Consider the following 26,792-nt stretch of genomic DNA (forward strand, 5'->3'; position numbering starts at 1 on the left):
AATTCGTGGCAGGGTTATAATAACTTCACTTTATACAGTTCTTCGGGCGTATATAACTAGGTTTTATACCCGACCGAGTACCTACATTTTAATTAACTGCAATAATTTATCGTATTCTTGGTATTTACAATACGTCTAAACACTACCCTTTTTGACCAGAAAAGCGACGAATACATAAGATCTAAAAAGCAAATACATGGTTAACAAATTATTTGAGGTATGTTGTCGAAAGTTAATACTTAAATATTCATTTCATACATAATTAATACAAATATTTCACCTCATTTTGCTTCAGTAAGCAGAATTCGTGTTATACCCAAATAGGTACAATTTTTTATTTTATATTTTTATTTTTGTATTATCTTTACATTGAAATTTATAACGGCTGCCGGTTTGATTAAAACGCCATCAGGTATGAGTATAATAGTATGTTATTATATATCAGGAGATACCTAATTTGAATGTAATATCACAATATAGTCACATGGTTATTAAACTTTTAACAGAGTTTCCATTTTAATTAGTAAAATAATTTAATGATATTTTAAAGGTACGTCACGCCAGAACTTCAAGTTTGGAATTTTTGTGCTTTCACAAGATTTTGTAACGAAATGTAACCATGATAAATTGTTTTGTAACTTACAAAGAAGTTCAGAATTCCAATTTTTAATACCGGGTGCCAGCTTGACGTGACATGGTACAACAGCATCATGATACACTTCATAACGATTCTTTTGACTTATATTTTCACATAATATTTTCATTTTTTTCTAAGAAAATGTACCTCGAAATTCAAGATTTCTGACATAACTCAAATCTCGTAAAAACCAAGTACCGTAAACACCATGATATTGTCCGGGGTGTCCTAGACCTTAATACTCTTGAAAATTACTTTTTCAATTTTAAGTTTTAAATTACTAATGTATAATAGTTTTTACGTATACTTAATATTTATTTTGAATATTATTGTGTACCTATGCATATTTATAATTTTTATTTAATGTTAACAAATCCAAATTTGTTGGGTTTTTTGTCAAAATAATTATGTTTTTGGACATTGATCATTGGTTTTTAAGAAATTAGTTATAGACAACATTCAATATGGTGACTATTCAGTACGCGTGTACAATGTACATATTATAAGTCAACTTTGCTTGATTATATTATGTTTAATGTTTATATATTACCTACATTACCGTAGTTTTTATAAAAACCTCAGTTTTGGTTGAATATGTTGTGTCTTTATCAATTTTCCTAGTTTAAACACTGTATGACAAATACAAATTATATGTAATTTAAAACAAATAATAATAAAGGAAATAGTCATTACTCTTTCGGCGTATTATATTTTTATATCAAAGTAAAAACTTAAATACATGAAATGTTTTTATGTTTCTACCTACCACGGCCGGACGGTAGACTAAGATAGATCTTAATTCGTCCTATAATACAATGTATAACTAAATAATGCAAAACCGGTAACAGATACAATGACATGCCATATAGGTAAATTGGATCCTCGTGGTGGTGTACATATTATAATTTATAATTATTTATAGAATCATCAAAAATACCGAAATATATTTATATATTTGAAATATAATCAAACCTAAAACCTTTTGATCTACGTCAAAACTATGTGGAAAACATGAACGTTTAAAATTAGTATATTATGGATTATAATCGACTAATGTATCCACATTTAAATACACCATAGAGGGTAAAGGGTTAGGTTTAAACCATTCTTAAACAAAGTGTATATTTATGGGCTATCGTTTTATATTATTGCACTCATTGTTGCATACTGGAATGATTTTTAATATTACTAAAAATAACCACAAGGTACGATGACACTGTAGATACCGCTATACTTATTCAATAAATTCTAAAAAATACATCATCCTGTAAAATGGGTCATAATTGCGTATAATATTACCAACACTCACGAACGGCGTACATACAATGTAGGTGATTTATAAATTCAACGATTTCTTTGGATTTTGTTGGTTCTGAGAATCATAATACGATTCAGGCATTCCTGCTCTAAAGTCTAAACTGAACTCAATGATTGAAATGCAACAATTGTTTCAGCATATGTAACAAAAATATACATCATCAGACCTGTAAGCTTACGAAGACATTATCAGGGTAGGCATAGATAAAACTATATGTACCTATTCAACTTATGTTTTGTTACAACAACTATTCGAGAAAGACCGAGGTATAATACAATTTTTTAACCAATATTCACTAGGTAATCAAAATTCACTACCTAACCACTCTTACCATCAAACATCAAACGCATTAACCACAAAAGATAAATTGTAACGCAATATACCACATCAAACAAAATTATCCCTAATATAATTTACAAAATATGTACTATAAACTATGAATTATGATACTAAAAGTAACTAGTTGTCAGTTGTGACTATGCATTCCTACTCTCATACCAAGGGTATATAAAATATATTTTAATTTATAAGTGGTATTTTTTTTCCACATCCACCTCTAATGGTTATTTTAGTTGGTATATATAAATATATAACTGGTATTTACTATTTAGTAGATACTACATATACGAATTTATTAGACTTTAATTATTATTTACGTACTAACGTCTATATAATAATATTATATTTCCTACTCGTATAATAGGGTACGCCTAAAAAAAACGTTCAACGAGCAGTCAGTGGCCAACACAGCAACTCAATATGACAATACCCATGTATTTGATTTCAATATTTTTCATCATGTTAGTTTTTAAGTTGTATATACTAGAACAAAACCAATTATAGTGCCTACTTCTATAGGGTCTAGAACTGTATGATAATGGATTATGGTATTATGTATACCCATCTGTGTAATACAATAAAACAAAGGTCCCAAATTGTTTTTAGTACGACCCATTTTGGAAAATTTTTTAACTTAGGCGACCTAAACTTAAGACTGTTTTTTTTTTTTCATTGATTATCGCTATCTTTGAAATAACTTTTAGTGCAGCAGCGTTGTGGTGAAAGGTTACTGGTACACTCGCAATCCTCGCAGACAATGATAAAACAATTCAATAATCAGATGGGAACTAAACTACTGTATTTTACTAAAGTAATAAATGTACAACATAGTTGCACAAAAAATATTTCATTATAATATACCTACTCGTACATTTTATACATGAAATATATTATATTTTATTTTGTATACAATATATTATATTTTATAGTAATCTAATATTAAATATTTTACATTATAATAAAGAAATATATATTTCAAAACTTTCTGCACATAGTTTGTGAGTCTGCAAAAAAATATTATGTAGTTTTGTTTTTTTAATTAATTTTAGCATAATCATTATATGGATTAATAATATTTTTTAAACTTAACTGACAGTTAAATATATAGACTACACGCGTACATGGTGGAAAATAATTCCAGGGAAGAGTACCTATAGATGATTTTATGGAATTTTTTGAGTTCCTTTAGTTAGCAATTCTTCCTATGGATATATTAACCAAGCGATGTCAATATTTCAGTAGTGTTAGTAGGGTGGAGGGTGATAGGGATATCACTTCACAGATATTTTTGAACTGTTATGGATTACCGATTATGTAGTAAGTAATTTATATACTTGGTTTAATAAATTATTTAAATTCCAACGTGTTAGTATTATTGAATGACTTAATAATAATTATTATTATCTAAGAAAACCACACACGTACACATTTACACATATATATATATATATAAAATTGTTTAGTTTAAACATAATAATATTATTAATAACAATAATAAGCCTGATGGCAGTCGATCGATGTTGTATAAAGCTATGACATTATTTATAATGAACTTCTTAAAATTATATATATGGGGATACAGAATATTCAAAACAAATATTTATACGTGAAAACATTAAAAAACAAAATATTAATATGATTTTAAACCAAAAATTAACGTTAACGATAATCAGGCTGACAAGAGTAAAAGCCGGGATATTATTATTACGCAACAAATAACTTAACTATTGGTAATAAAAATATTACAATAAATTCATATTTCGTTTTCTCAATGTTCCAGGTACCATCATTTAATGGCTCCAGTTATCTGAGACATCCCGCTTTGGGAGACTCAGCTCTGTCATGGTTGGATTTGGATATTGTTTTCAAAACTCAATCAATAGACGGACTGATACTGTATGAAGGGTACCAAAAGTACGGTTCAGCTGACTTCATTTGTGTTTATATGATTGATGGTCACGTAGAGTTTACATTCGATCTAGGCACGGGAACAGCGTCATTAAGGTATAGTATAAATACAATTTATTAGGGTTTATAAATTTATAAATTTATAACATAAGGTAGGCATACAATGTAAAATTCAATTTATTATTAAAATAATGTAAAAATAAATATCATACTTTATAGTATAATGTCATAAATGTACCCACGACAGCGATGTAGTCAAATAGCCTATCTATTACGCCGCGTGATCATAAAAACATTTTATGGTATAATATTATTATTATTATTATTATTATTATTATTATTATTATAACATAATATTTGTATGATACACATTTAAAGTAATAGGCAATAAATTATTTATTTATAAACCCTACTCTTGGACATAAATCGGTTATTTTTATTTAACTTGATTCAATTAAAAAAAAAACAGCATTTTCCAAGTATCTGACTTACCTAGGAATGTAGGTACCTATAGGAACATATTAATATTATAACATGTCAGTAGAAATCAAGGATAATTTATTGTTAACTATAATTTACTCAACTACACCAAAATAACTGTACAATATAATCACCGCTGGTCTAATAATCACACAAATATTTAATTATGAATATTACCATGCAATTGACCATAAATTAATATAATCAAAATTAATTGGAATGTTTGATAAAGTATCGATAACAATATACGTCCACCATTAGATGCTATAACTTTTAAACAATATGTGTTATGATAATATTTTGAGTGGAATTTTAATGGAACGTATCGCATAATATATAGAAACTTAACTGCATTTTGATTAGTATAAACTATAAATATCATGAAGGGAATATATTATAATTTATTTGTTAGACTATGTTTCAAGTACATATGCATTTGCATTCTGATGCTCAATAGATTCAAAGGTTAGTCATAATAGTCACATCCCATAAATGTATATTATGATATTATTACACAGAAACACATGACATACCTACATAACATGTAAAATATATAAATTCATTTTTTTATTTTATACAAATGGGCTCTGCTCCTGCTGCTCACTTTGCTCGCCAACCCCTCTTCAATCTCCTTTTGCGAGCTGAGAGTTTATAACTCTAATATAATATATATTTCTATCAGTCTTAAAAATTTACAAGAAAACTCTAATATTGGTTGCCATGGTAATAACTATTTGACGAATTTATTTTTCAAAACTTTTTTGTATAATAGAAAGATACAAATCAGTGAATATTTTTTTAAACCTTGAGTTTGGAGTGTTTCTTATTTATTCAAATGTAAATTTAAGAAAAACATAATTGGTTTTTAATTATGTTTTATAAGACATATTTATTTTGTTTTTATTTTATAGGAATAGTATAATTTTATAATATATGTTATAGAGTGGATAATAAAATAATAATATTTTATAATTATAGAATTATGTCATTAATTCATTGGTAACAATTGTTTATATTTAGCAATCGTCAACCATACAAAAAACTGTCAATTATTACATATTGTAGTTTATTAATACCGCTTTATTTATTGGTACTTTGTGGTGAGCTTAATATTTTTATCTTTTAATACATAATGCTAATATGGTTCTAAAAACAAAAGTATAAAATATTATGATTAACGAAGTATTTTTTTTAAATTATGTGAAATATTTATGATAAAATTTAAACTTTTGTACAACTTGCACATATTGCAAATATTATAATGATAAATTTTAATATTAAAAACCATCATTATAAACAGTTCTAACTATATTTTAATCTTTGATTTTATTATTATTATATATTATTCTATGCAAAGCAGGGACGAAAACCGGTTAAAACCGGTGAATAATAAATTTTAACAATTTATCTTAACCCGTAACCAGAGCGGAAACAATAAAACAAGTCCGAGATTGAAACCGGTGATTATTTGAACGGTAACCAAAACCGAAACCGTTTTTTTTTGTTAAGTGGTTTGTCGGTTTTTATATTTAACGACTAATGATTTTTATGTAATTCAAGAATATCCGAACACATAACGAGCGTCGATATTCTGTGAATATAACGGTTAGACTATACAATTTTCAGTAAAATAAATAATAATTTAATTCCACTTATTATAATATTATTAAAATAAATAAATAAATAACTAATATGCATGTAGGTACTAGGTAAATTAAGATTTTAACCCAGGATATTTAATAATATTAATAGTGATTAGTGACCAGTGTTGGGTAAATTACTTTTAAAAAGTAATGAAATATTACGTTACTCGTTACTTCAAATATTTTTATTTAAATTACATTTGCGTTACCTAAAATTATTTTTATCACGTTACATTACTTTTTCATTAATTAAGTAATGCGTTACAAATAACGTTACTTTTTTTTATCATTTTTTTTTTAACCATATTTAATTTATATGATTTAATTATTATGTATATATTTTACAATCATAGACCTAGTGATAACAGACCTATATTAGTTTTATGTACAAATGTACAATCATCTCACTTATATGGCTATGTAGTCATAAATCATAATTAATTTTTACTAAATTTTATTTTCAAACTGAACTCTTTTCATTCTGCTAGTTAAGTGATAACATTTATTAATATATATTGTTAGCTATTATTACTATAAATATATTATATAAATTAAATTTAGCTCGTATACTTATATTTAATTAATTATTGGATATTTGAATCATGATTCTGAAATGTGGTATTTGATACTTGTTATTTCCCTTCAATATCATAATGTTTTTAATTTTTATAAACCTATTTTTAACTTTAATAGTTAAATATTGATATTATATTATCATTAGTTTATTGCTTACAGCTGATAAGGATATTGCGCTTAATAATATTCGGCTTGGTGATTCCATAATTTGAATTCAACCATGAAATTGTGTATAAAAAATTTATTTGAATTAACAATTTAAATATAACAATATACATTAAAAATTATAAGTTAAAAATAAGTACATACCTACTTACCTAGAATTGTATTATAATTTCTAGTGCTATATGTAACTAATATACCTAGAATTTTTATATACCTAGTAAACATATTGTTTACAATTGTCCTGACTCCTGATGTTATTGCAAGTCTAATATAAATAGTCGTAATTGATTAGTAAAATAAATAATAAATTTAAGATTTTTCTTGACTTTTTAAATTATTTGTATGTAGGAAAAAGTTATATACATAGCTAACTGTGAAGTACCTAATACCTATAAACCCAAAACCTAATTGAAAAGGTATTGTAAACATTTTTTTTTCTATATAAAAGCCTGTTTGAGTGGTTAACCAAAACCTTAGTAGTTCATAACCGTTTTTTGAAACCGTAACCAAAACCTAAGATTTTTATTTTTGTTATTAAAACCGGTGAGCAAAACCGTTAATATAAAAACTGTGTTTTAAAAACCAAAACCGAAACCGCTAAATTTGTTTTGGTTTCCGTCCCTGATGCAAAGCATATTTTCTAAAAATAAAGTTATTGCTTATGTGTGCACATACTTTTCGGGTACACAAATGTTTTTGAATTAATATTTTATTTTTTTATGAAACCTATATATATATGTAGGTATACGTAATAGTTGGTACTTCGGAGTATTAAATTTATATGAGTATATAAGTATATTTATCTATAGTATAATCTTTAGAAATGTTTATTCATGCATATATCAAGATGGCTAACTAACTGAACGGATTATAAACGTAAACCGTAATAACAAACTATATTACACGCTTACTGTTTTACACAAACAACCTTAATTATTTATATAGGACCGGATCTAAATTGATTCAGACTATATTACTTCAGTTTATAACCCGTAAAACATAATTTTGAGTAAATTTTAGAACGAACTTTGGTGTTTTGTGTATTATAATATACAATAATGTGTATAACGATGCGTCTGATTTATAGGACAATATATAAAATGTATGACCATTTTTTTTTTATATAGTACCTAAATCATGTACAATAGTCGTTATCTATATCAATATTATATATAAACAACATAGATCTAATCGCCGATCTCACAGCTAACACACTATCAAACGTACATGAGATTTCATAGTGGATTTGATTATTTGAAAAACTTGAGTCTCACCTAAAATTATTTTTCACTGATCACTTTTTTTTAGAACATTATAAATATCCTAAAAAGCCTATTTGTGTACAAAGAGTAGGTATTTTCCCACTAATTGGGAAACAGCCCTACAAAAGTTAAATATACCATTTACGCCACTGATTAAAATCAGAAAATAAAAGAAATACTGTCATCAAGCGGCTTACTATTTCGGAATAACAGAATCAGTAATAACTAAATATTTGATTTTATACTTTGACAGGAGTCCATGGACAGTTTCTTTAGGTGAATGGCATAGACTATGGATATCGCGAACAGGAAAATTAGCAGTTATGCGTGTGGACAATCAACCAGAAGTTCAAGTAAGAACTTCTCGAATATTTATAAACTTAGAAATGTATGGTTATTAAAAATAAATGAGGCAACTTTAGTATACCTATGAATGTTGTATTTATAACGAGCATGAACAACTTTAAATGGAAGTTAAACACTAAATGGCAGGTTGTTTTCAAATTCAATAGCCCACGGTATTTGTATATATGACAAGTAATTTATTTTTATTAACTATTTGAAAATTCTAGTTTGATAAAAAAAAAAGCTATACAATCGCCACGAGTGTTTTTGTATGTATTCTTTGAGTATTCTTTATTGATTATAAACAACAATAAACTATTGACACATATATATATATATATATAATATAAAAAAATAAGAAATAAAGCGAAATATTTGTAGGAATATCTATGGATAGGTAGTCATTATTATTGATGGACAGTCAATTGTTCAAACGCACAAATATAACAAACAAAACAAATACTTACTAGGTTTTTGTTATACATAATTTATAGGAAAAATATTTTTAATAAAACCATAGAGATAGTTAGGTATCTGAAATTCTAAACCATTATTAATCCATTGCTTTGGTTCAGGTATTGTCACCGGAAGCATTTACACAGCTATCATTACCGTTAAGTATGTATATTGGAGGTGTACCCGATTTCGACACGGTACCCGCGCAAATCAAGGTTCGGACGTCGTTCAAAGGCTGCATACAAAAAGTTCGTACCTATATTCAACAAATATAATATTATATTATCATCAGTGCCGTGCTAATTTACATTGACACCCCAGGGAAATAATATTTGGCACCACTATTAGCCATACATACTTATAATTTAAACATTTGTCGCCCTTTAAAATGTTACATCTTTTGCTGCTGCCTAGAGAACTTTTGCCCCCCCCCCCCTCCACATAAACACACACACACACACACACACACACACACACACACACACACACACCCACACGTACACGTACATCATTTGGAACGACCCTAATTATCATTTATTATTATATTAGTGTAGTATCTGTATAATATTCACACTGCTATTTGTAACCTTAAGAATTTAGTTAAAATTTATTTCGAACACGAAAATGTAAAAATGTATAATATTATCATTTATTTTTGTGTATTGCGTATTATACTATAGATCCATATTATATAGATTACAGAACATTGGTACATTTTCTAGATCCAATAACGTTATTATAGTTAAAAATGCTACAGTTTATTATGTAATAAAAATACTTACTCGCATCACGCAAGACCTACTTACAGTTTTAGTAACAATAGCATCACTATAATAGTGTTATTACATTTTCAGTTTTATATAAAGATTTATCGATAGGTAACGCGCGTCGTTGACTAAAAAAGCACATTTATAAAGTTCATTATTTTTTTTATATATTATAAATTATATAAGTACTCATTACTCAACCTTTAAATTGAAACTGAATTATTATCCATTAGTTAAGATGAAATGCTTCACGCACCAATAGTGCGGACTACGGATATAATTTATAATTTACAATTCAATATAATAATATTTCAACCCAAAATTATTTTGCCAAAAAATAAGTTTTAAAATGTTCGCAATATTTTCTTACACGAGAAATTAGATATAATTACATTATCTAAATATGATAATTATTATCCCTACTCTACACAGTACACACTATTATTAAGAAAATTAAACCCATAATATAATACTCAACGATCATTGTCGTATAGAAACTACATTGCGATGAGCATGGAGACTAAAACAGCTTTTATTTTACAAATAACATATTATTAACATTCATATTACAATTTTAAAAAAGCTTACTTATTTAAGTTCGTATAAAAGGTTTTTACACGATAGACATTGAATGTATAACATAATATAGGTTAAATTGATTCAAAACTTTTAATACCTACGTGTACAATATTGACTATATTGAAATATTGATTCAGTTTCTCTATTTAACCATTATTTATTGAGTATTTATATCGTTATTTTTTTTTTTTTTTAAACAATATTAGAGAAATAATAAATGCTAATTAATTCCACTGTTTTACTGTACAAGTGGATTACACTTAATTTTAAATTAAATTTGTATTGGTCGTATAATATAGTATATTATAAATGACGGTCACATGCTTTTGGTTGATTTTCAATTTGGGAATTGTATAATTTTCAAGTAGGTGTACTTCAAATGACGTAATTCCTACAGATGTTGCCAACGACCATTTTGTAATTTTTAAGCGATTTATAGATATTTAAATAATACGTTGAATTGAATCAATTAACATTTGAACAAGTATTGTAAATTTAAACCAAATATAATTTTTTTTTAATTCTATAGATAAGGTACAAGGTGTAAAATGATACCCGTTACTTGTAGGCTCTAGCATGATAAAATAAATTCGAATAATATGTTATATTTTGTCATGAATTTATGATCTTCTGCGTTGTTAACGCGTATTCAATATAATATTGACATTTATACAGAATATTCTAAAGAAGGATGTAAATTGTAATCCTCTTTATGTAATAAACTTGTACATTCAATATTCTTATACCTACTAAGACAATTTTATTTTCAATTTACTGATATTTCTATACGTTTAATTTTTTTTGTATTACAGTTTCTAGATCTATGCATTTAATTTCGTGTTGTTTACTGTGTAAAGAACATCCGATTGTTAGAACTTAGAAGTTTGAATTTTCTACTCCTTTTTAATTAGATTAATTAACTTACTCGATCAATAATTTACAAAGCTGGAGTATAAAAACAATTAAAAATACTCTTGCGTTACATCCTGGAAATTGTATCACTTTTATTTAGAGTCAAGGGCTATAACTAACTAGATTAACATCTTAATTCGGTACAATTGTCACAGTTTTTTTTTGTGATAAACCGGTCACGCCTTATTGTCTTTTTAGTCCTATTTTAGGATTCCCTTTAGCGTTCCATACTTCCATAATATTATTACGAGGTGAGATTTTGAGGTGTACCTACCAGTTATTTATCAATTTTGTATTCGATCAGATTTTTGGCGGTGGCCAAAATAGGACTATAGGGGATCAATTATTATATATTTAAATCAATCTAAAAGTTTAAAAAGTATGTTATCTATATTGACTCCAGGAACCCTGAAATAGCATTAGTTGTTTTATTTTGTGTAATATCGTTGCCTGTCACATTAGCGTAACTGTTGGACTGGGCATGGAGGTGTTGGAACTGTTATTAATGTTACATGTGGGCGTGTTTGGAACTGGTAGGATGTTGGAGTTATTTATAGGTAGTACATCCCCTATGATTTGCGGCGGGGTAGTTACTGTTGCATACTCCATAGTCCGCAAATAGTATGAGGCTCGCGTGGTTTGGTATGTTGTAGTGAGATGAATTTCACCAAATTTGAAACAGCGATTAGTGAGGTCTATAATATGATCAATAGATTTTGGTGTAATCATAATATTGACGATTTATGTAGGTACCTACTGAGTAATATTCCATTGTTTCTGTGGTTGGTTATTCAATTTTGATTTTTGTGTAAATAATAAGGGTGTCATACAAAAAATATCATTGTTATTAATTCGTTCCCATCAGGTGAATAAAAAACAACAGTGGCAGTGAGTTTTTGTTTTGGTGATGAAGGTATAATATTAATTAAGATCTATTTCTGAAAATATTTTTGAATCAAGAGTCGAATAGATGAACGATTCTTACAGCTACTCTTAATGAGGAAACTACTCTTATCAACAATATAATAAGTACTGTAGTTATGAATATCTGCTATGTCTTATACACATTATCGGAACAATAAAAACTATAAAACATTCTAAATTATGCTAATTGCTAACTATAGTCAGCGATGCCACTTTAAATAATTACAAAATATACATACCTACATAGGCTACATATATAATATATAATATGTATAAAATATGCAAACGACGACCCCTCCCATGGTCGTAAAGTGGAGCAGAGAGATCGTGACAACCCCCGCCTCTCTCTAAAAAAAAATGTTACACTTCATAAATATAAGGTTAATAAATAACATTTATTTTTTTCCTAAAGGATTATCACCCTTTTTGTAAATTGTAGCAGATGACTTTTTAAAAAATGTTGCTATATCTAAATCAAAATTCGACCAGTTAAATAAAATCAAGTTTTTGAGTTATTTAACTTTGCGTATCAATGCTAATAGTTCCATGCTCAAATCATATTATATACAGCCGTATATGATCTATGAACCCATGCTAATTTTAGTTTATGTCAGGTTTGTACCTACCTATAGGCTATTATATATTTATATCGCTATAATATTGTATTGTGTACGATAATAGCCGCTCCGCACATCATGATAATAAAATAACTGTCGTTGTCGTAGTAATTTGTAATAATTTGAAAATTTGTACGGACGCAGGTGACCATCAACGAAAAACCGTTGCAAATCGTCCGCGGAGCCCTGTCCGGGGCGAACGTAGCCAACTGCCCGCACCCGTGCGTGGCCAAACCGTGCGGCGACGACGTACAGTGCGTACCGATATTCGACAAGTACAAGTGTGTGTGCGACAGACGGTGCAACTCATCCGACGGCGATCAGGTGTCGTTCGATGGAACGTCTTTCGTGCATTACACCGGCCACGAGGTGCAACAGAGGTAATTTCACTATAAACGTTTATATTATTATGATTGAACAACAGCTATATTGCGACAACTCTTGTCTTAATAGTGAAATATTACATTATTATGTATAAATGGTGGTGACTTAAAAATCTTTGAAAAATAAATAAATATTTGTAACTACATATTTTTTGGAATCAACAAGACTGGAGCCGACCTTAATTGGTACAGACATTAGTAAGAAGTAAGAACCAGTAAACCTAAATCCATGAATCCACACAAAAATGTAATTACTATTATATGGAATCGTAAAGGCAGGAACCTGCGTGGTTTAGAATCGAAACATTTTGAATTTTTGAAAAGCCTCTAGACAATTTGTAATTATCGGGATGAAATAAAATAAAAGTGGGTAAGTGGGTATCATTCTGCTGTACAGTAGGTTACAAGTGGGTCACTAAAATGTATGGTGTTAAATTTAAATTCAATGATATAATATCATTGTGATTGTGACATTGTATACAAAAAACGATTCTGAGCGAAGGTCCGTCAGCCGATGATATTACTATAAGTATATTTGATGAAAATATTATTGTGAATAAAGTAATTTATTTACCTTTATGTAGAACCTTGTTTTAAATGTTCAATCCTTAGCTATAAAAGTTAAATATTTTATAAATTTTTAACTACAAAATCAATTTTCAATTTAATAAATGTTGTCAACAGTTTATCTTTATATGCTTAAAAACAAAAAAATGTACCTATGTATCTTTAACATTTTTCAATTCCTATAGTATCCTTGTAATTATTAAATTTTGACGCTTTTTTACCCAACAAATAAAATTTGATTGACAATTATAGAAAAAAATTTAAAATTTAAATTTCCGTAAACAGCTTTTTGACCCAACAAATATTTATTTATTGATATTTAAAAAATTGGAAACTAAAAATGTCCGTAAACAGCTCAAAAAAAGTCAAAATGTTTTGAAAGTCTTATGGTGTATAGAAAACGCTAATATAAACATTCAATGAAAATGTCATGTATCTACAGTTATTTGTTTTAGAGCTACACCAAAAACCAAAATTGATTTTTCAAAAACCGATTTTGTGTAAGAATTCTCCATTTTCCTTAATTTTCTTTTGTTTTTTCCGGCGCTTTTGAAAATTACTGGACATTTTTACCTCCCCAATACTCCAATAGATTCACTTTCCCATCAAACAAAATACTGAAGTTGAAAATCAAAGCATTATTTCGACTACTTATCGTGTACACAGATACAAATAAAACAATAAAAACACACATCATTGTAAAATCAATACATTCATCGCTTCAGTCAGAATCTACAGCCATAAATGTATAATTTATAGTTAATAATCGCATATCTCTCGTAGCGAGAATTCGGGCATAATAATATTTTTATATTCTATGTATTTATTTATTTATTTTAATAAGTTGACTACCTATAGTGAAAAATATTTTATAAGAATAAACAGTTTCAGTTTTTTATGTAAATGGCTAAAATAAAACTTGTAAGAGTGTGGTTATTACTTCGTTTTTTACGACGAACAAGAGAGAAATAAACGACGCCATGACGGCGCCATAAAACATGTCCCTGGGTAGAAAATTTGCTTACACTGCACAGTTGTATATTATATAACTCGCACAGGCCGCAAAAATCTACCTAAAAAATGTCTGTAGTAGGTACCTTAAAGTATCAGTACCATACCTATGTAGACATGTAGTACCATTTGTATTTCATCTGCAGCACACTTGCCATACGACCATATATTATAAACCATTTAAGTCTTATTTAACGTTTAAAATAAAAATAAATAATACACCCAAATCATAATGAATCGTATAACCCCATTGAGTAAAAATATTATGACATAATAATAATTGATATAGTAATTATGTAGTCAATGGTATTATTGGTATTGCATAAAATATTACCATCAATTTTTAAACCTTGCAAAGTTGCAACAATCAGCCATTTTTTTCATAATTCGTTCCAAACCTATTAGTATTCCACCTACACATTTTCATTGTCTAACGCCTCCTAATGGACAATCACGCACATGATACCTTATTGGTAAGTACAAAATATACTAACCCTAGGCTGCCACCGTAGACACACCTATGTAAATATACATGTTTTTTTGTAAAAATAATTAAATTTAGTTTACGGTAGGTACAAAATCATAATATTTCCCGTTTTTAAATGAGATATATAATAATATAATAATAAAGTTTAAAAATGAAAATCTAAAACCAAACCAATCAAGGTGGTAAATTAGTGTTATAATAGTAAAACCATAATGGATGTTTTTTTTTAGGTCTCTCGTAGGACTAAAAATAATTCACTATCCATATAAGATATATTATTCAAAAATGTTTTTAAATATCCGAGGATATTATCCCTTTTGAATAACTCAAAAATAGGTACATTTATTATTATTCATAAACATGGGTTTATTTTTAGGATCACTGACGGACATTTGGATATTAATATGCGCTTCCGGACTACTGCACTCACCGGACTCATACTGTGGACCGGGCGGTCAGACAGATCGGCTGACTTTTTAGCTTTGGGATTACAAGACGGTCGTATTGAAGTTACTTACGATTTAGGAAGTGGTGAAACGGTACTTAGATATAATACCACTGGATTACCTATAAATGATGGACACTGGCACAGAATGAAGTTTACTAGGTTTGTAGAAATATTTTTAGACACCTACATAATATTACCTAATACATAATATATACAATAATATAGTGAATTTATTTCCATATATAATATAAGTATTTAAACAAAACTTACCTCTACCTATAGAAATAGTTATAAATAAAAAGTACATGTACACTACAAATTATGAAATAATTATTTTATATATTTATATTTAATTTATATTGTGGTCTGTGGATAATTAATAGCTCTACAAATAATTCAATGTTAATTAATATAATATAAAATTGATTAACTAAAACATTTTTTTAAATTTAAATTTAAAATAAAAACTCCAAAATTAATTAATGTATAGTTAAAAGCAAATTAAGTCTATAATATTTATAATTTTTCAGTAAACTTATTTAACTATTAATACCATAAAATATAATGTACTCGTAATACCTAAAATACAATATTTTTCATTTTTCAGAGATGAGAGATTGAGCGCTTTGACTATAGATAATGGTACAAAAATGATAACGATTTCGACAGGGCGACTAAAACAGCTCAACACGAATACAGGACTGTACTTAGGTAAGTCTTGTTTTATTCAATACCATTTTGAAAATGTATTGACTAAAAGTTGTCATGCACTGCATTAATAAATTAATATAATTAATCTAAATAAATTACTGGAAAGTTTAATCTTAAAATTATACCGTTCTTGGTAATGTAATATTATATTACATATAAAAACCTTTTTAATAGATTTTTTAGTTATTAACTAAAATTAACTATTTGTTAAAATAATATTACATTTCTAATAAATATTAACTAAATTCTGTACTACGTATTTAATATTATAGTGCACAGTTTTAGACCTTGCCACTCTGATTTTTATTGACATTATTTAATTAGATATACAAATAGGTATAACAGGGGACACTATTATGCTTTAAAATTACTATGTAAAGGATCCATGATAATATTTCCACTATATCGACTTTCATTGCATTAAGTTTTCAATCATAATTTGTCACAAGACTGCTTCATTTGAAATGTTGTCAACTTCAACGAGATCTTACTAGAAGTTACATAATTTTAATATATTATGCATAGTTAGATTTAGGTAGACAAGAAATTGTGCAAATAATTTAATTGCTGCCATTATGCAATTTCGAATTTTATTCAAAATCTCTACATAGACCTCTATAGCATGCTAATAAATTTTTATCATGATATATCCAAGAAAAATAAGAAAAGACTTAATTTACTTTTCTGATAAAATATTTGGATTGTTGCGCCATAATAATATTATTGAATTTTCAGTATATTTAATATAAATTTTAGATTGTATCCAAAAACCGCACACTGATGATTATGACTCCGAAAAATTCGATGGATAAAAGCAGCACCCTTTATCGGCTCATTGTATATCAATATACTGCACACTGTTTTTAATCTATAGATCAGATGTATTCCGAACGTCAAAATATTTTACCAAGTTTACCCAAAGGTTTGGTAGAAGCAGTCAATTTTGTTCTAAATTGTGATATTCTTAGAAGTTCGATGACGTATGATTACAAAATATGTGATTCAACGACATTTGTTACTATTAAAGTATTACTATCTATTAAATAAATGTAATTTTCTTCAAAATTAATTACTATTACATTTTTAGGCCCCGACACATAATTTATCTATTTATTATTTATTTAATAAAGATAATATGTGATGGTTAGGAGCTATGAGGCAGAAAACATATAGTATTTAATATTTACTATGATTTACTTTTTACAATAATATTATTGAGATGACTTTTCACATTTACAATTGTTTATCATCACTATATTATAACTTTCAATTATTACTTTTGATTAAAGTTTGTCCTTTTTTTACAACTCAAAAATTGTTACTTACATTAAAAGATTGCCTTGTGAATACTGAATGCATTATGCATAACTCAAAACTCCCGTTCTATACAATACACTGAATAAAAAATACTTCAAACTATACAAACATAAAATATAATTTGAATTTTATTAGTGTCAAAAACTCAAAAGTTTTCTCTTTTATTTGTGTGCAATAATTATTATTTAGTGTTAATATTTAAATGTATTCATTCAAACATAAATACTTGTCTTTGTTGTTATATTTAAAAAAAATATGATGTAACTTAATATTCAAATCAGAAGTTTTACAGAAATAATTAATTAGGTACGTAATTACAATTCGTGTTATTGTTTGTTTTTAAACTTTTTTCAAATTCTAATAACTTTTTAGCACTATTTTTTTTTCTAACAAGTAATTGGTTAGGGAGGTAGTGGTGTTGCAGGTAATGATATTGCCCATTTCTCGACAACTGCCTTCGTGCCAAAAACAACAAATAAGCATATACACGTGAATAATGTAATATACTTAATGCACAAACTTTAAGTTGGAAAAAATAAAACTAACAGCATTTTCCCTAGTTTGCTGTACAGTCTCTTCAATGAAATTAACAAATATATTATGTAAATACGTATAATGTTTATGAGTGAGTGAATGTAGGTAGGCTATAATATTTAAAAAAAAGTTGAACATCTATCCCCGCATTCCCCCCCCCCCGCGTTCAAGCATTTTTTTTTAATATTCCTATTTAGTAAAAACTCATTGAACCGTTTGTGATTTATTCGAATTCATAGGTGGCACGGAAGACGTGGAGAAGTCTACGGGAAAGAGATACAGAAAAGGATTCGTCGGTTGCATTTCGGACTTTATCCTGAACACGGACTACCAAGTGAAACTGTCTTGGTCCACCGGCAAAGAACGTGTTTGCATATCATAGAGCGTCGTACGCAATTCTATTTTCTTCCTCCGGCACACGTGCGCGCGCGTACCCACTGAGCTTACGTACATAAACATGTAAAAATGACGACGAAACATATTATTATATAAACAAAAAACTTTAATGCCTATTGCAGTTTTCAACTGGAGTAAAAATATTAACTATAATGTGTTTTCCTAACGTTTGATATCTAGTCATGTATTGTAGTTAAAGGAAATTCTGTTTTAGATTATCATCATCATCATTATTATTATTATTATTATTATTACTATTATTATTATTGTTGTTAAATTGAGGAACCACTATAATTGGACTAGCTTGAAAAGTTCGAATGTTCAGTTTTAAAACACAATAATTACCATAACAATCTTAATAATAGATACATTATAATTTATAACATAACAATAACATTATGTATTATAATATGTATATTATTATGTAGGTATATCGACGTTTTTCGAAAAGACCGCGACATTTTTACTTCTGTGAAGCCTAAACTTACCTACCACACCCACACGCGAATCGTTTCAAATCGTTTGAGTCGAGTAACTGCAATCTGCATAATCATTATTATTATTATTATTATTATATTATTATGTTTTGAAACGAACAATATTATTCGTATCATCGTTCGAACGCTCCTTCGCATTTTCTATACACTGATACCTACACTTTAAAGCTTACTATTGAAAATACCGTACCTATATCGAGTACAATATCAGCCAATATAGAATTTCTGGACAAAAAGGACAAAATGCCGTAGAACATTACTGGAAAAAGAAATTTGTCGAAAAATTATTCAAACGATGTTTATGTTTTTTAAATCGTGCAACTAGTGATAATATTTATTATTTAATAATTAATATTATTATTATTTTTTTTTTTAACAATTTTGGACGATGAAATTTTTAAAATATTTTTCTACACCGGTGAAACGTCACTAATATACCTATCGACGACTTTTTAGTATCCATTTTCCTATCTTCATACATCATACACAACATCATCGTTGCGTGCGTTGCATATTATATTTTAGATATTTCAATAAAATATAAATTACAAGGTTTTTACGTACATATCTTAAAGTTAGAAAATACAAATTGTAGACAATAACCCTTATAAAATCATATTGGTGTTTTTTTTTTTTTTTTATATAGAATCGTGCAATTATAATTTAAAAATATTTATGATTATTAGTAAAATATTGTATTCAATTTGCTAAGACATCAAACAAAAACATTTTTAAAATAAAAAACACTGTTTTAATTTTGAACTGTGTATTAAATAAAATTGGCACTTGTTAACAATAATTATATAATATACTACTATACGTTGTACAAAACTAAAAAAAATCAACATGTCATGTGTTAAAAAACAAGTAACTCGTACAATATGTGAACACAAACGTACTTGTCAATTAAAATGTCCAAAAAATATTGAATAATTTGTGAATTAGAACTGTGTAGAGAAAATGTCTACGTGTTAATTTGAAAATATCACCTAATCTGTTATTTAGCAAAAAATTAATATTGATAAGAACTTCTTGTGTATCTGATTATCACCGTGTACATTATTTATTTATTAGCGACTGATTAATTGAAATAAACTTTCCACAAAATGTTAAATATTATATCATGATAATTTCTAGATTTTATTTCACACACATTATATCAGGCGAGAAAACAATGTACATATATTTTAATGTAGGTACATATCTCTATAAGCTTAACCCAATATTTGGATAGTACCTACTACCGTCTATCACACTAAATACTAATGCAGTAATGCAGATGTATATACCTAGAACAGCTTAAATAAAAGAGTGTAAGATTAGTACCTACTTTGAAAAAAGATCAATTGTTTGCACTTTGCAATCTGATACTTGGATGAACATTAGAAGGTACGCAACTCTACTGGTCTATAATTATTAATTATACTGTATGTGCTGAGTATATAGGTAGTCAGGTAGGACAGGTAGGTACTTAAGTACAAAATACTAATGTACATAATTCGCACTCCTAGAACAAGACTGCCACAACTCAAAATTCATGAATTTTGAGTTATGACTACTTTTGGATAGAGAAAAATAAGCTCTATTAAATGCAAGAACGCCACATTCAATATCATTTTTCATTTAGCCACTATAGAGATGTGTCAGTATTGAATTATTTAAATATTGGTTAATTTTCAATGTAAGAGAGCCATATTTACTTTATGGCAGTATACTTATTTTTATTTATCCAAATTATCAATGAAGTCAAAATTCAAGACTGCCTTATTTCGACTTGTGACGTTCTTGCACTGAATAAAAACTAATTATCGTGTAATATGTTGAGTGCAAAACAGCAAGTTTGTGGCAGTATTGCATTTTATAATTTATAATTGCATTTTTTTCATGGCTTAAATTCAACACTGCCATATTTTAATAAGTGGCCATCTAAAAATCAATTTATGTATGCAATACAGTCGCATCTCAAAATATGGCAGTCTTGCATTTACTTAAAAAATTGTAAATGGCCACAAGTCTAAATTTTTGGGTTTAAGAGTGAATTTCAAAATATTTGAAAAATTAATATTGTAAAGTATGATTGTAAGTATTTAAGTGTTAAATTTCAAACGCATAAGTAAAAAACTCATTAAAATATCTTAGGTCCAAACTTCAAATTAATTTTTCTCAAAACTATACATTTTGAGTTGTGGCAGTCTTGTTCTAGGAGTGCGAATTATGTGCTAGTCACTAGAGAATTAGGTATCAAAGACGATAAATTGATACTTTAATGTATATGAAGGGTGCAGGGGAAAAACGGTAGTAGTCCATTTTTTTCGATTTTGATTTTATGGTTTGATTCGATATCAAATATGGAGTAATATCGACTGTTGAAATCGATTCAGTGAAAAAATCTTTCAGTCCATAGTTATTAAATGGAAAAGATTAGGTATACTGGTGAAGAATGATTTTAGTCCATGCGGTTGTGGGGAAAACAGATTGAAGTCCAGTTCCGAAATATATTATTTTATTTTATCTTTTTCCTTTCTACTGTACCTACTGCAATAATAATATGACGTATTCTTGATAATTTTGTTATTTATAATAATAACAAAATTATTGTAACATGACGTATTTCCCAGTAACGCGTTTCGTATGATACACAATATACGATAATATTGCGAGATAGCATTATTATTATTAGTTTTCACATTTTCGTCATTATTTCTATGTTCTCGCTATAATCGGCAGTTAGTTCTTGACGTTCTTGTGTTTATTTTTTAATTATTCATAATGGACAGTGAATTAAGTGATTTTGATGTTGATGTTAACAGTGATCAACGGACATCTAAAAAAAGACTTAAAATGGGTAGAGAACGGGATGTTCTAAAAAAATTGCGTGCTACTACACATGAGTTAGGACCCGACTGCAAATGTAAACGTTATCGTTGTTTTGAAAATATAACTGATGAAGAAAAGAAGCGTATCATTAGAGAGTTTAACAGTCTGGAGAACTACAATAACCAGAGTAAGTACCTTTGCGGTCTTATTACAGTATTACCGATTATGAGGAGACGCAGTCGACTTAGTGATGACAAAGCCCAGTATAATTTGGCTAGTTATGCCTACCGCGTGCGTGTTTTTTGCGATGACAAGTTAAAAGACATTCCTGTCTGTATAAAAGCATTTATGTCCTTGCATGGTATTTCTGCGAAACGTGTTCAAACTCTCAGGGAATCGTTATCAACCACAGGAAACATACCTATAATAACATACCTAAATTATATTATAATTTAATATTTATAATCAATATTGTGATATTATAATAAATGAGCGAATTTGAATAAAGATTAATAACAATACAGGAGGCTGGATTAAGACATTATGCACCTCGGCACAATAATTGCACCTCCCTGCTATTTTCCGCCCCATGACCCTATACTCTAAAGTTTGATATATTTTCGCCATTATATCTATACCTCATATCTAAATTCTCATATACACATTATTACGAGTATTAAGAATAATAATTCAATATCAAATAGAATACTTTACAGGCCACAGGATGTAAGTGTATGACAAAACGATCTGACAAATGAAACAACTGTTGTTCTAATCAATATTAAAATTTTTTTTTTATAAATACTTGTGCCACAAGTAGGTAGGTACAGTATAAAACGTTACATTTTAGATTCTGAGCGAAGCAAATGTAATTATAATGATGTGTCTTTTTTTCTGTCTGTCATCATCATTTGGGGCGGTAAAATGATCTTCGAGATCATATCTTTTCTGATATAAAGGTAAACTTAGTTGGTCCTTTTAAGAGGTTAAAATTGAAAAATCCAAGCAGTTTTAGAAAGCGTCAAGAAAAAGTAAAAAAAGGTGAAATTCAAAAAGTTCTAATTTTCATAGCTAAGATTAAAAATTTTAATAGAAGATTTCACTACCTACCTAAGCTTTTCTACCTATAACAAAAAAAAAGTTAACTGAAACTATACAGAACATACATTTTTTAAGAAAGTTTGAACTTTTAATTTTTACGGTAAATTATATTCAGCGATAAACGATCGAACCTACCCATAGTAATCGGTATTTGATGTTTTGTTGCATTTATTTTTATTTTATTTCCAAAACAAATAACCTTAGACTATTGAAATGTTCACCAAACATTTATATTAACATTTTCTATACATGGTACGATTTTCATGATCATTTTTTCAAACTTTGTAAATTATTTTTCAGGTAGAAATTCATAAAATTTTTCCTTTTTAAAGCTAACATTAAAAACAATAAAAGGTTCCCGGCAAGTTTTTCTACCTTTACTTATCAAAAAGAAAAAGTTCACTGGAAAGTTACGCTATTTATAGCCATGAGATATTTTCGATTCTTATACATTTTTTTTTTTAACTATTAAATTTGATTATTTATAATCATAATATAAATTATTGATCTGTATACAATGATTTATCATTGATTTAAAATATAATACATCCATTACAGTGACATGCTCCACAACTACTGTACATCAGAGTGGTATCCACTTGCGGTACCCACTTGTGCACTTTATTTTTACTTTATTTGTCTTTCTGTTACATCCTGTATAAACTAATACACAGTATTAAATTAAATCAAATTAAAATTGTAACAAAAGAAGCCTGTACAATATTAGGTATTATGATATTACTAGATATATATAAATTGCCTATAAATAGAACCTATACGTATTTTTACAATATTATAGACAGTAATATTTTGACGATAAACCGTCATATTACATCACTGCATTATTTTCAAAGGGCAATTGGATAGTAAACATGTAACGAACGATTGCATATAATATATTGGTTCGATTTTTGATATTAATTGAAGTAAGAATTCATATATAGGACCAACTGATATGCAAAAGAAAGTCCAATATTTTTTTTATGTTGCGTACGGCATAATTATTTTTACATACAGAATAGGTTTTTTCAAAATAAGTACCTGTTTCAAAATTGAAAAATTATTTATGCACTAAAGATTTAGTCTACGTTCCACAATACAAGCATATTATTATAGGTATTAGCATTGATTATAAGTATTTATAATCAATGGTATTAGTGTTAGTGTAGTACTTATCTACTGAAGTCTGAAACTCTTTGGCAACGAGTAGAAAGTAAAAATAATTAGCATATCGTTGACAATTAAAATACCTTAGTAGTTAGTATACAATTTTATTTATTATTAGTGGGTGTAATGTAATATATTATATGTACGGTACATAATGTATACCTAAACTGAACTACCATTATATACAGTGGGTATTACAGTGGGATATAGTGGTGGTAATTTTCAGGAAACTCCCAAGAGGAATGTCGAGAATATTCGTGTGTGACTTGCATGAGGTACCTAAGTACTTTTATATAATGTATTTTATCAGGTCACGCGTACCTAGCTATTGTCTATCAAACGTGGTAGTCTACACAAATGTCCGAGAAAAAAATGTCCGAAACCAAGAATATCCCTAGTAAAATTGTCCAAAATAAAAATTAATATAAGAGTATCGAAATCAGTGGAGTCAATTGGGGAGGGGGGGCAACTGGGATATTAGTCTAGTATTTACATCAACCTTAATTCGCACATTTACCATACGCCCCCCCCCCCCCCTGTTAACCACTATAGCACTATGCTATGAGAATCTGAGTGAAAAATTTTTGATTCGGAAAAGCTGTGAAAAATTTCCCTAATCTAATAAAAACTGAAATGACACTGATCGAAATACAAGAAAATAGGAATACCCTGTAAGGCTTAACATATTTACAATGCATTTGTAGGTAAGTACATATAATATTGGTCATATTATCGATATTAAATACATAACGCATTTATTATTGTAGAATAATATGAATTAGGTGGGTAAGTGGATGTCGCTCTGCTGTACAGTAGGTGACAAGTGGGTCACTGTAATGGATGGTGTTAAATTTGTATAAGAAAAACGATTCTGAGCGAAAACCATCAGTCATATTACCAAGTATATTTGATGATAATATTTTGAATAAAGTAATTTATATATAACCTATTTACGTGGAACCTTGTTTTAAATTTTCAATCCTTAGCCATAAAAGTTAAACATTTTATACATTTTCAACTACAAAATAATTATTAAATTTTAAATTTGATACATTTTGTCAAAATTCGAACTTTAAATGCTTATAAAAAAAAATTGTGCCTATGTATTTTTAATATTTTTCAACTGCTATTGTGACGTTATATCAGAAGCCTTGCATTACATTTTCACGTTTTTTTACCCAACAAATAAAATTTTATTGATATTTATAGAAAAAAACTAAAAAAATGAATAACTGACAATGTCCGTAAACAGCTCAAAAAGAGTCAAATTATTTTAAAAATTTGATCGTGTATAGAAAATGCTAATATAAACATTCAGTGAAATTGTCAAGTATCTACAGTCATATGTTTTTTAATTACAACAAAATAAGAAAATCGTTACATGAGAAATCGAGTGAATATCAAATGTTGTAAAAATATGAATTTCAAACAGTTATAAAAATTTAATTTGACTTTCTTGTGGACATTTTTTTTTTTGTTAAAGATAGACAAACTTATGGATAATCTTGTATTACATTTTCAAATCTTAGATTTAAAAAGAAAAATTTTTATGAATTCTCAACTCAAAATAATTTGCTAATTTTCGTGATTTTTCCGTATTTTGTCAAGATTTGAACTTTAAAAGCTTATAAATAAAAACTGTGACTAAGAATTTTTAATTTTTTTAATTTGCCTTTGAAACAACAACCTAGGAGCCTTCTATTAAACTTACAAGCTTTTTTAACCAATAAATAAAATTTTATTGATATTTATAGAAAAAAAAACTAAAAAAAATTGAAACTGATAATGTCCGTAAACAGCTCAAAATAAGTCAAAATATTTGGAAAATATTATGGTGTATAGAAAATGCATATATAAACATTCAGTGAAATTGTCAAGTATCTACAGTCATACGTTTTTTAATTACAACAAAATAAGAAAATCGTTACATGAGAAATCGAGTGAATATCAAATGTTGTAAAAATATGAATTTCAAACAGTTATAAAAATTTAATTTGACTTTCTTGTGGACATTTTTTTTTTTTTGTTAAAGATAGACAAACTTATGGATAATCTTGTATTACATTTTCAAATCTTAGATTTAAAAAGAAAAATTTTTATGAATTCTCAACTCAAAATAATTTGCTAATTTTCGTGATTTTTCCGTATTTTGTCAAGATTTGAACTTTAAAAGCTTATAAATAAAAACTGTGACTAAGAATTTTTAATTTTTTTAATTTGCCTTTGAAACAATAACCTAGGAGCCTTCTATTAAACTTACAAGCTTTTTTAACCAATAAATAAAAATTTATTGATATTTATAGAAAAAAAAACTAAAAAAAATTGAAACTGATAATGTCCGTAAACAGCTCAAAATAAGTCAAAATATTTGGAAAATATTATGGTGTATAGAAAATGCATATATAAACATTCAGTCAAAATTGCATGT

General features: G+C 27.6%; 1 protein-coding gene across 1 annotated transcript in view; it reads left to right on the forward strand.

Annotated features, from left to right (window-relative positions):
- Positions 1–20,398, forward strand: part of LOC132943076 (pikachurin) — an 81,849-nt gene extending 61,451 nt beyond the window's left edge. Inside the window, exons 8-14 of the mRNA XM_061011873.1 lie at positions 4,075–4,298; positions 8,582–8,681; positions 9,249–9,377; positions 13,073–13,308; positions 15,753–15,983; positions 16,432–16,535; positions 18,626–20,398. Coding sequence (XP_060867856.1) covers positions 4,075–4,298; positions 8,582–8,681; positions 9,249–9,377; positions 13,073–13,308; positions 15,753–15,983; positions 16,432–16,535; positions 18,626–18,768 — 1,167 coding nt within the window. The 3' untranslated portion in view covers positions 18,769–20,398. The remainder of the gene's footprint in view (positions 1–4,074; positions 4,299–8,581; positions 8,682–9,248; positions 9,378–13,072; positions 13,309–15,752; positions 15,984–16,431; positions 16,536–18,625) is intronic.
- The last annotated feature ends 6,394 nt before the right edge of the window (positions 20,399–26,792 follow it).

This window comes from Metopolophium dirhodum, chromosome 4 (genome assembly GCF_019925205.1).
Source record: "Metopolophium dirhodum isolate CAU chromosome 4, ASM1992520v1, whole genome shotgun sequence".
In the NCBI taxonomy this organism is placed as follows: domain Eukaryota; kingdom Metazoa; phylum Arthropoda; class Insecta; order Hemiptera; family Aphididae; genus Metopolophium; species Metopolophium dirhodum.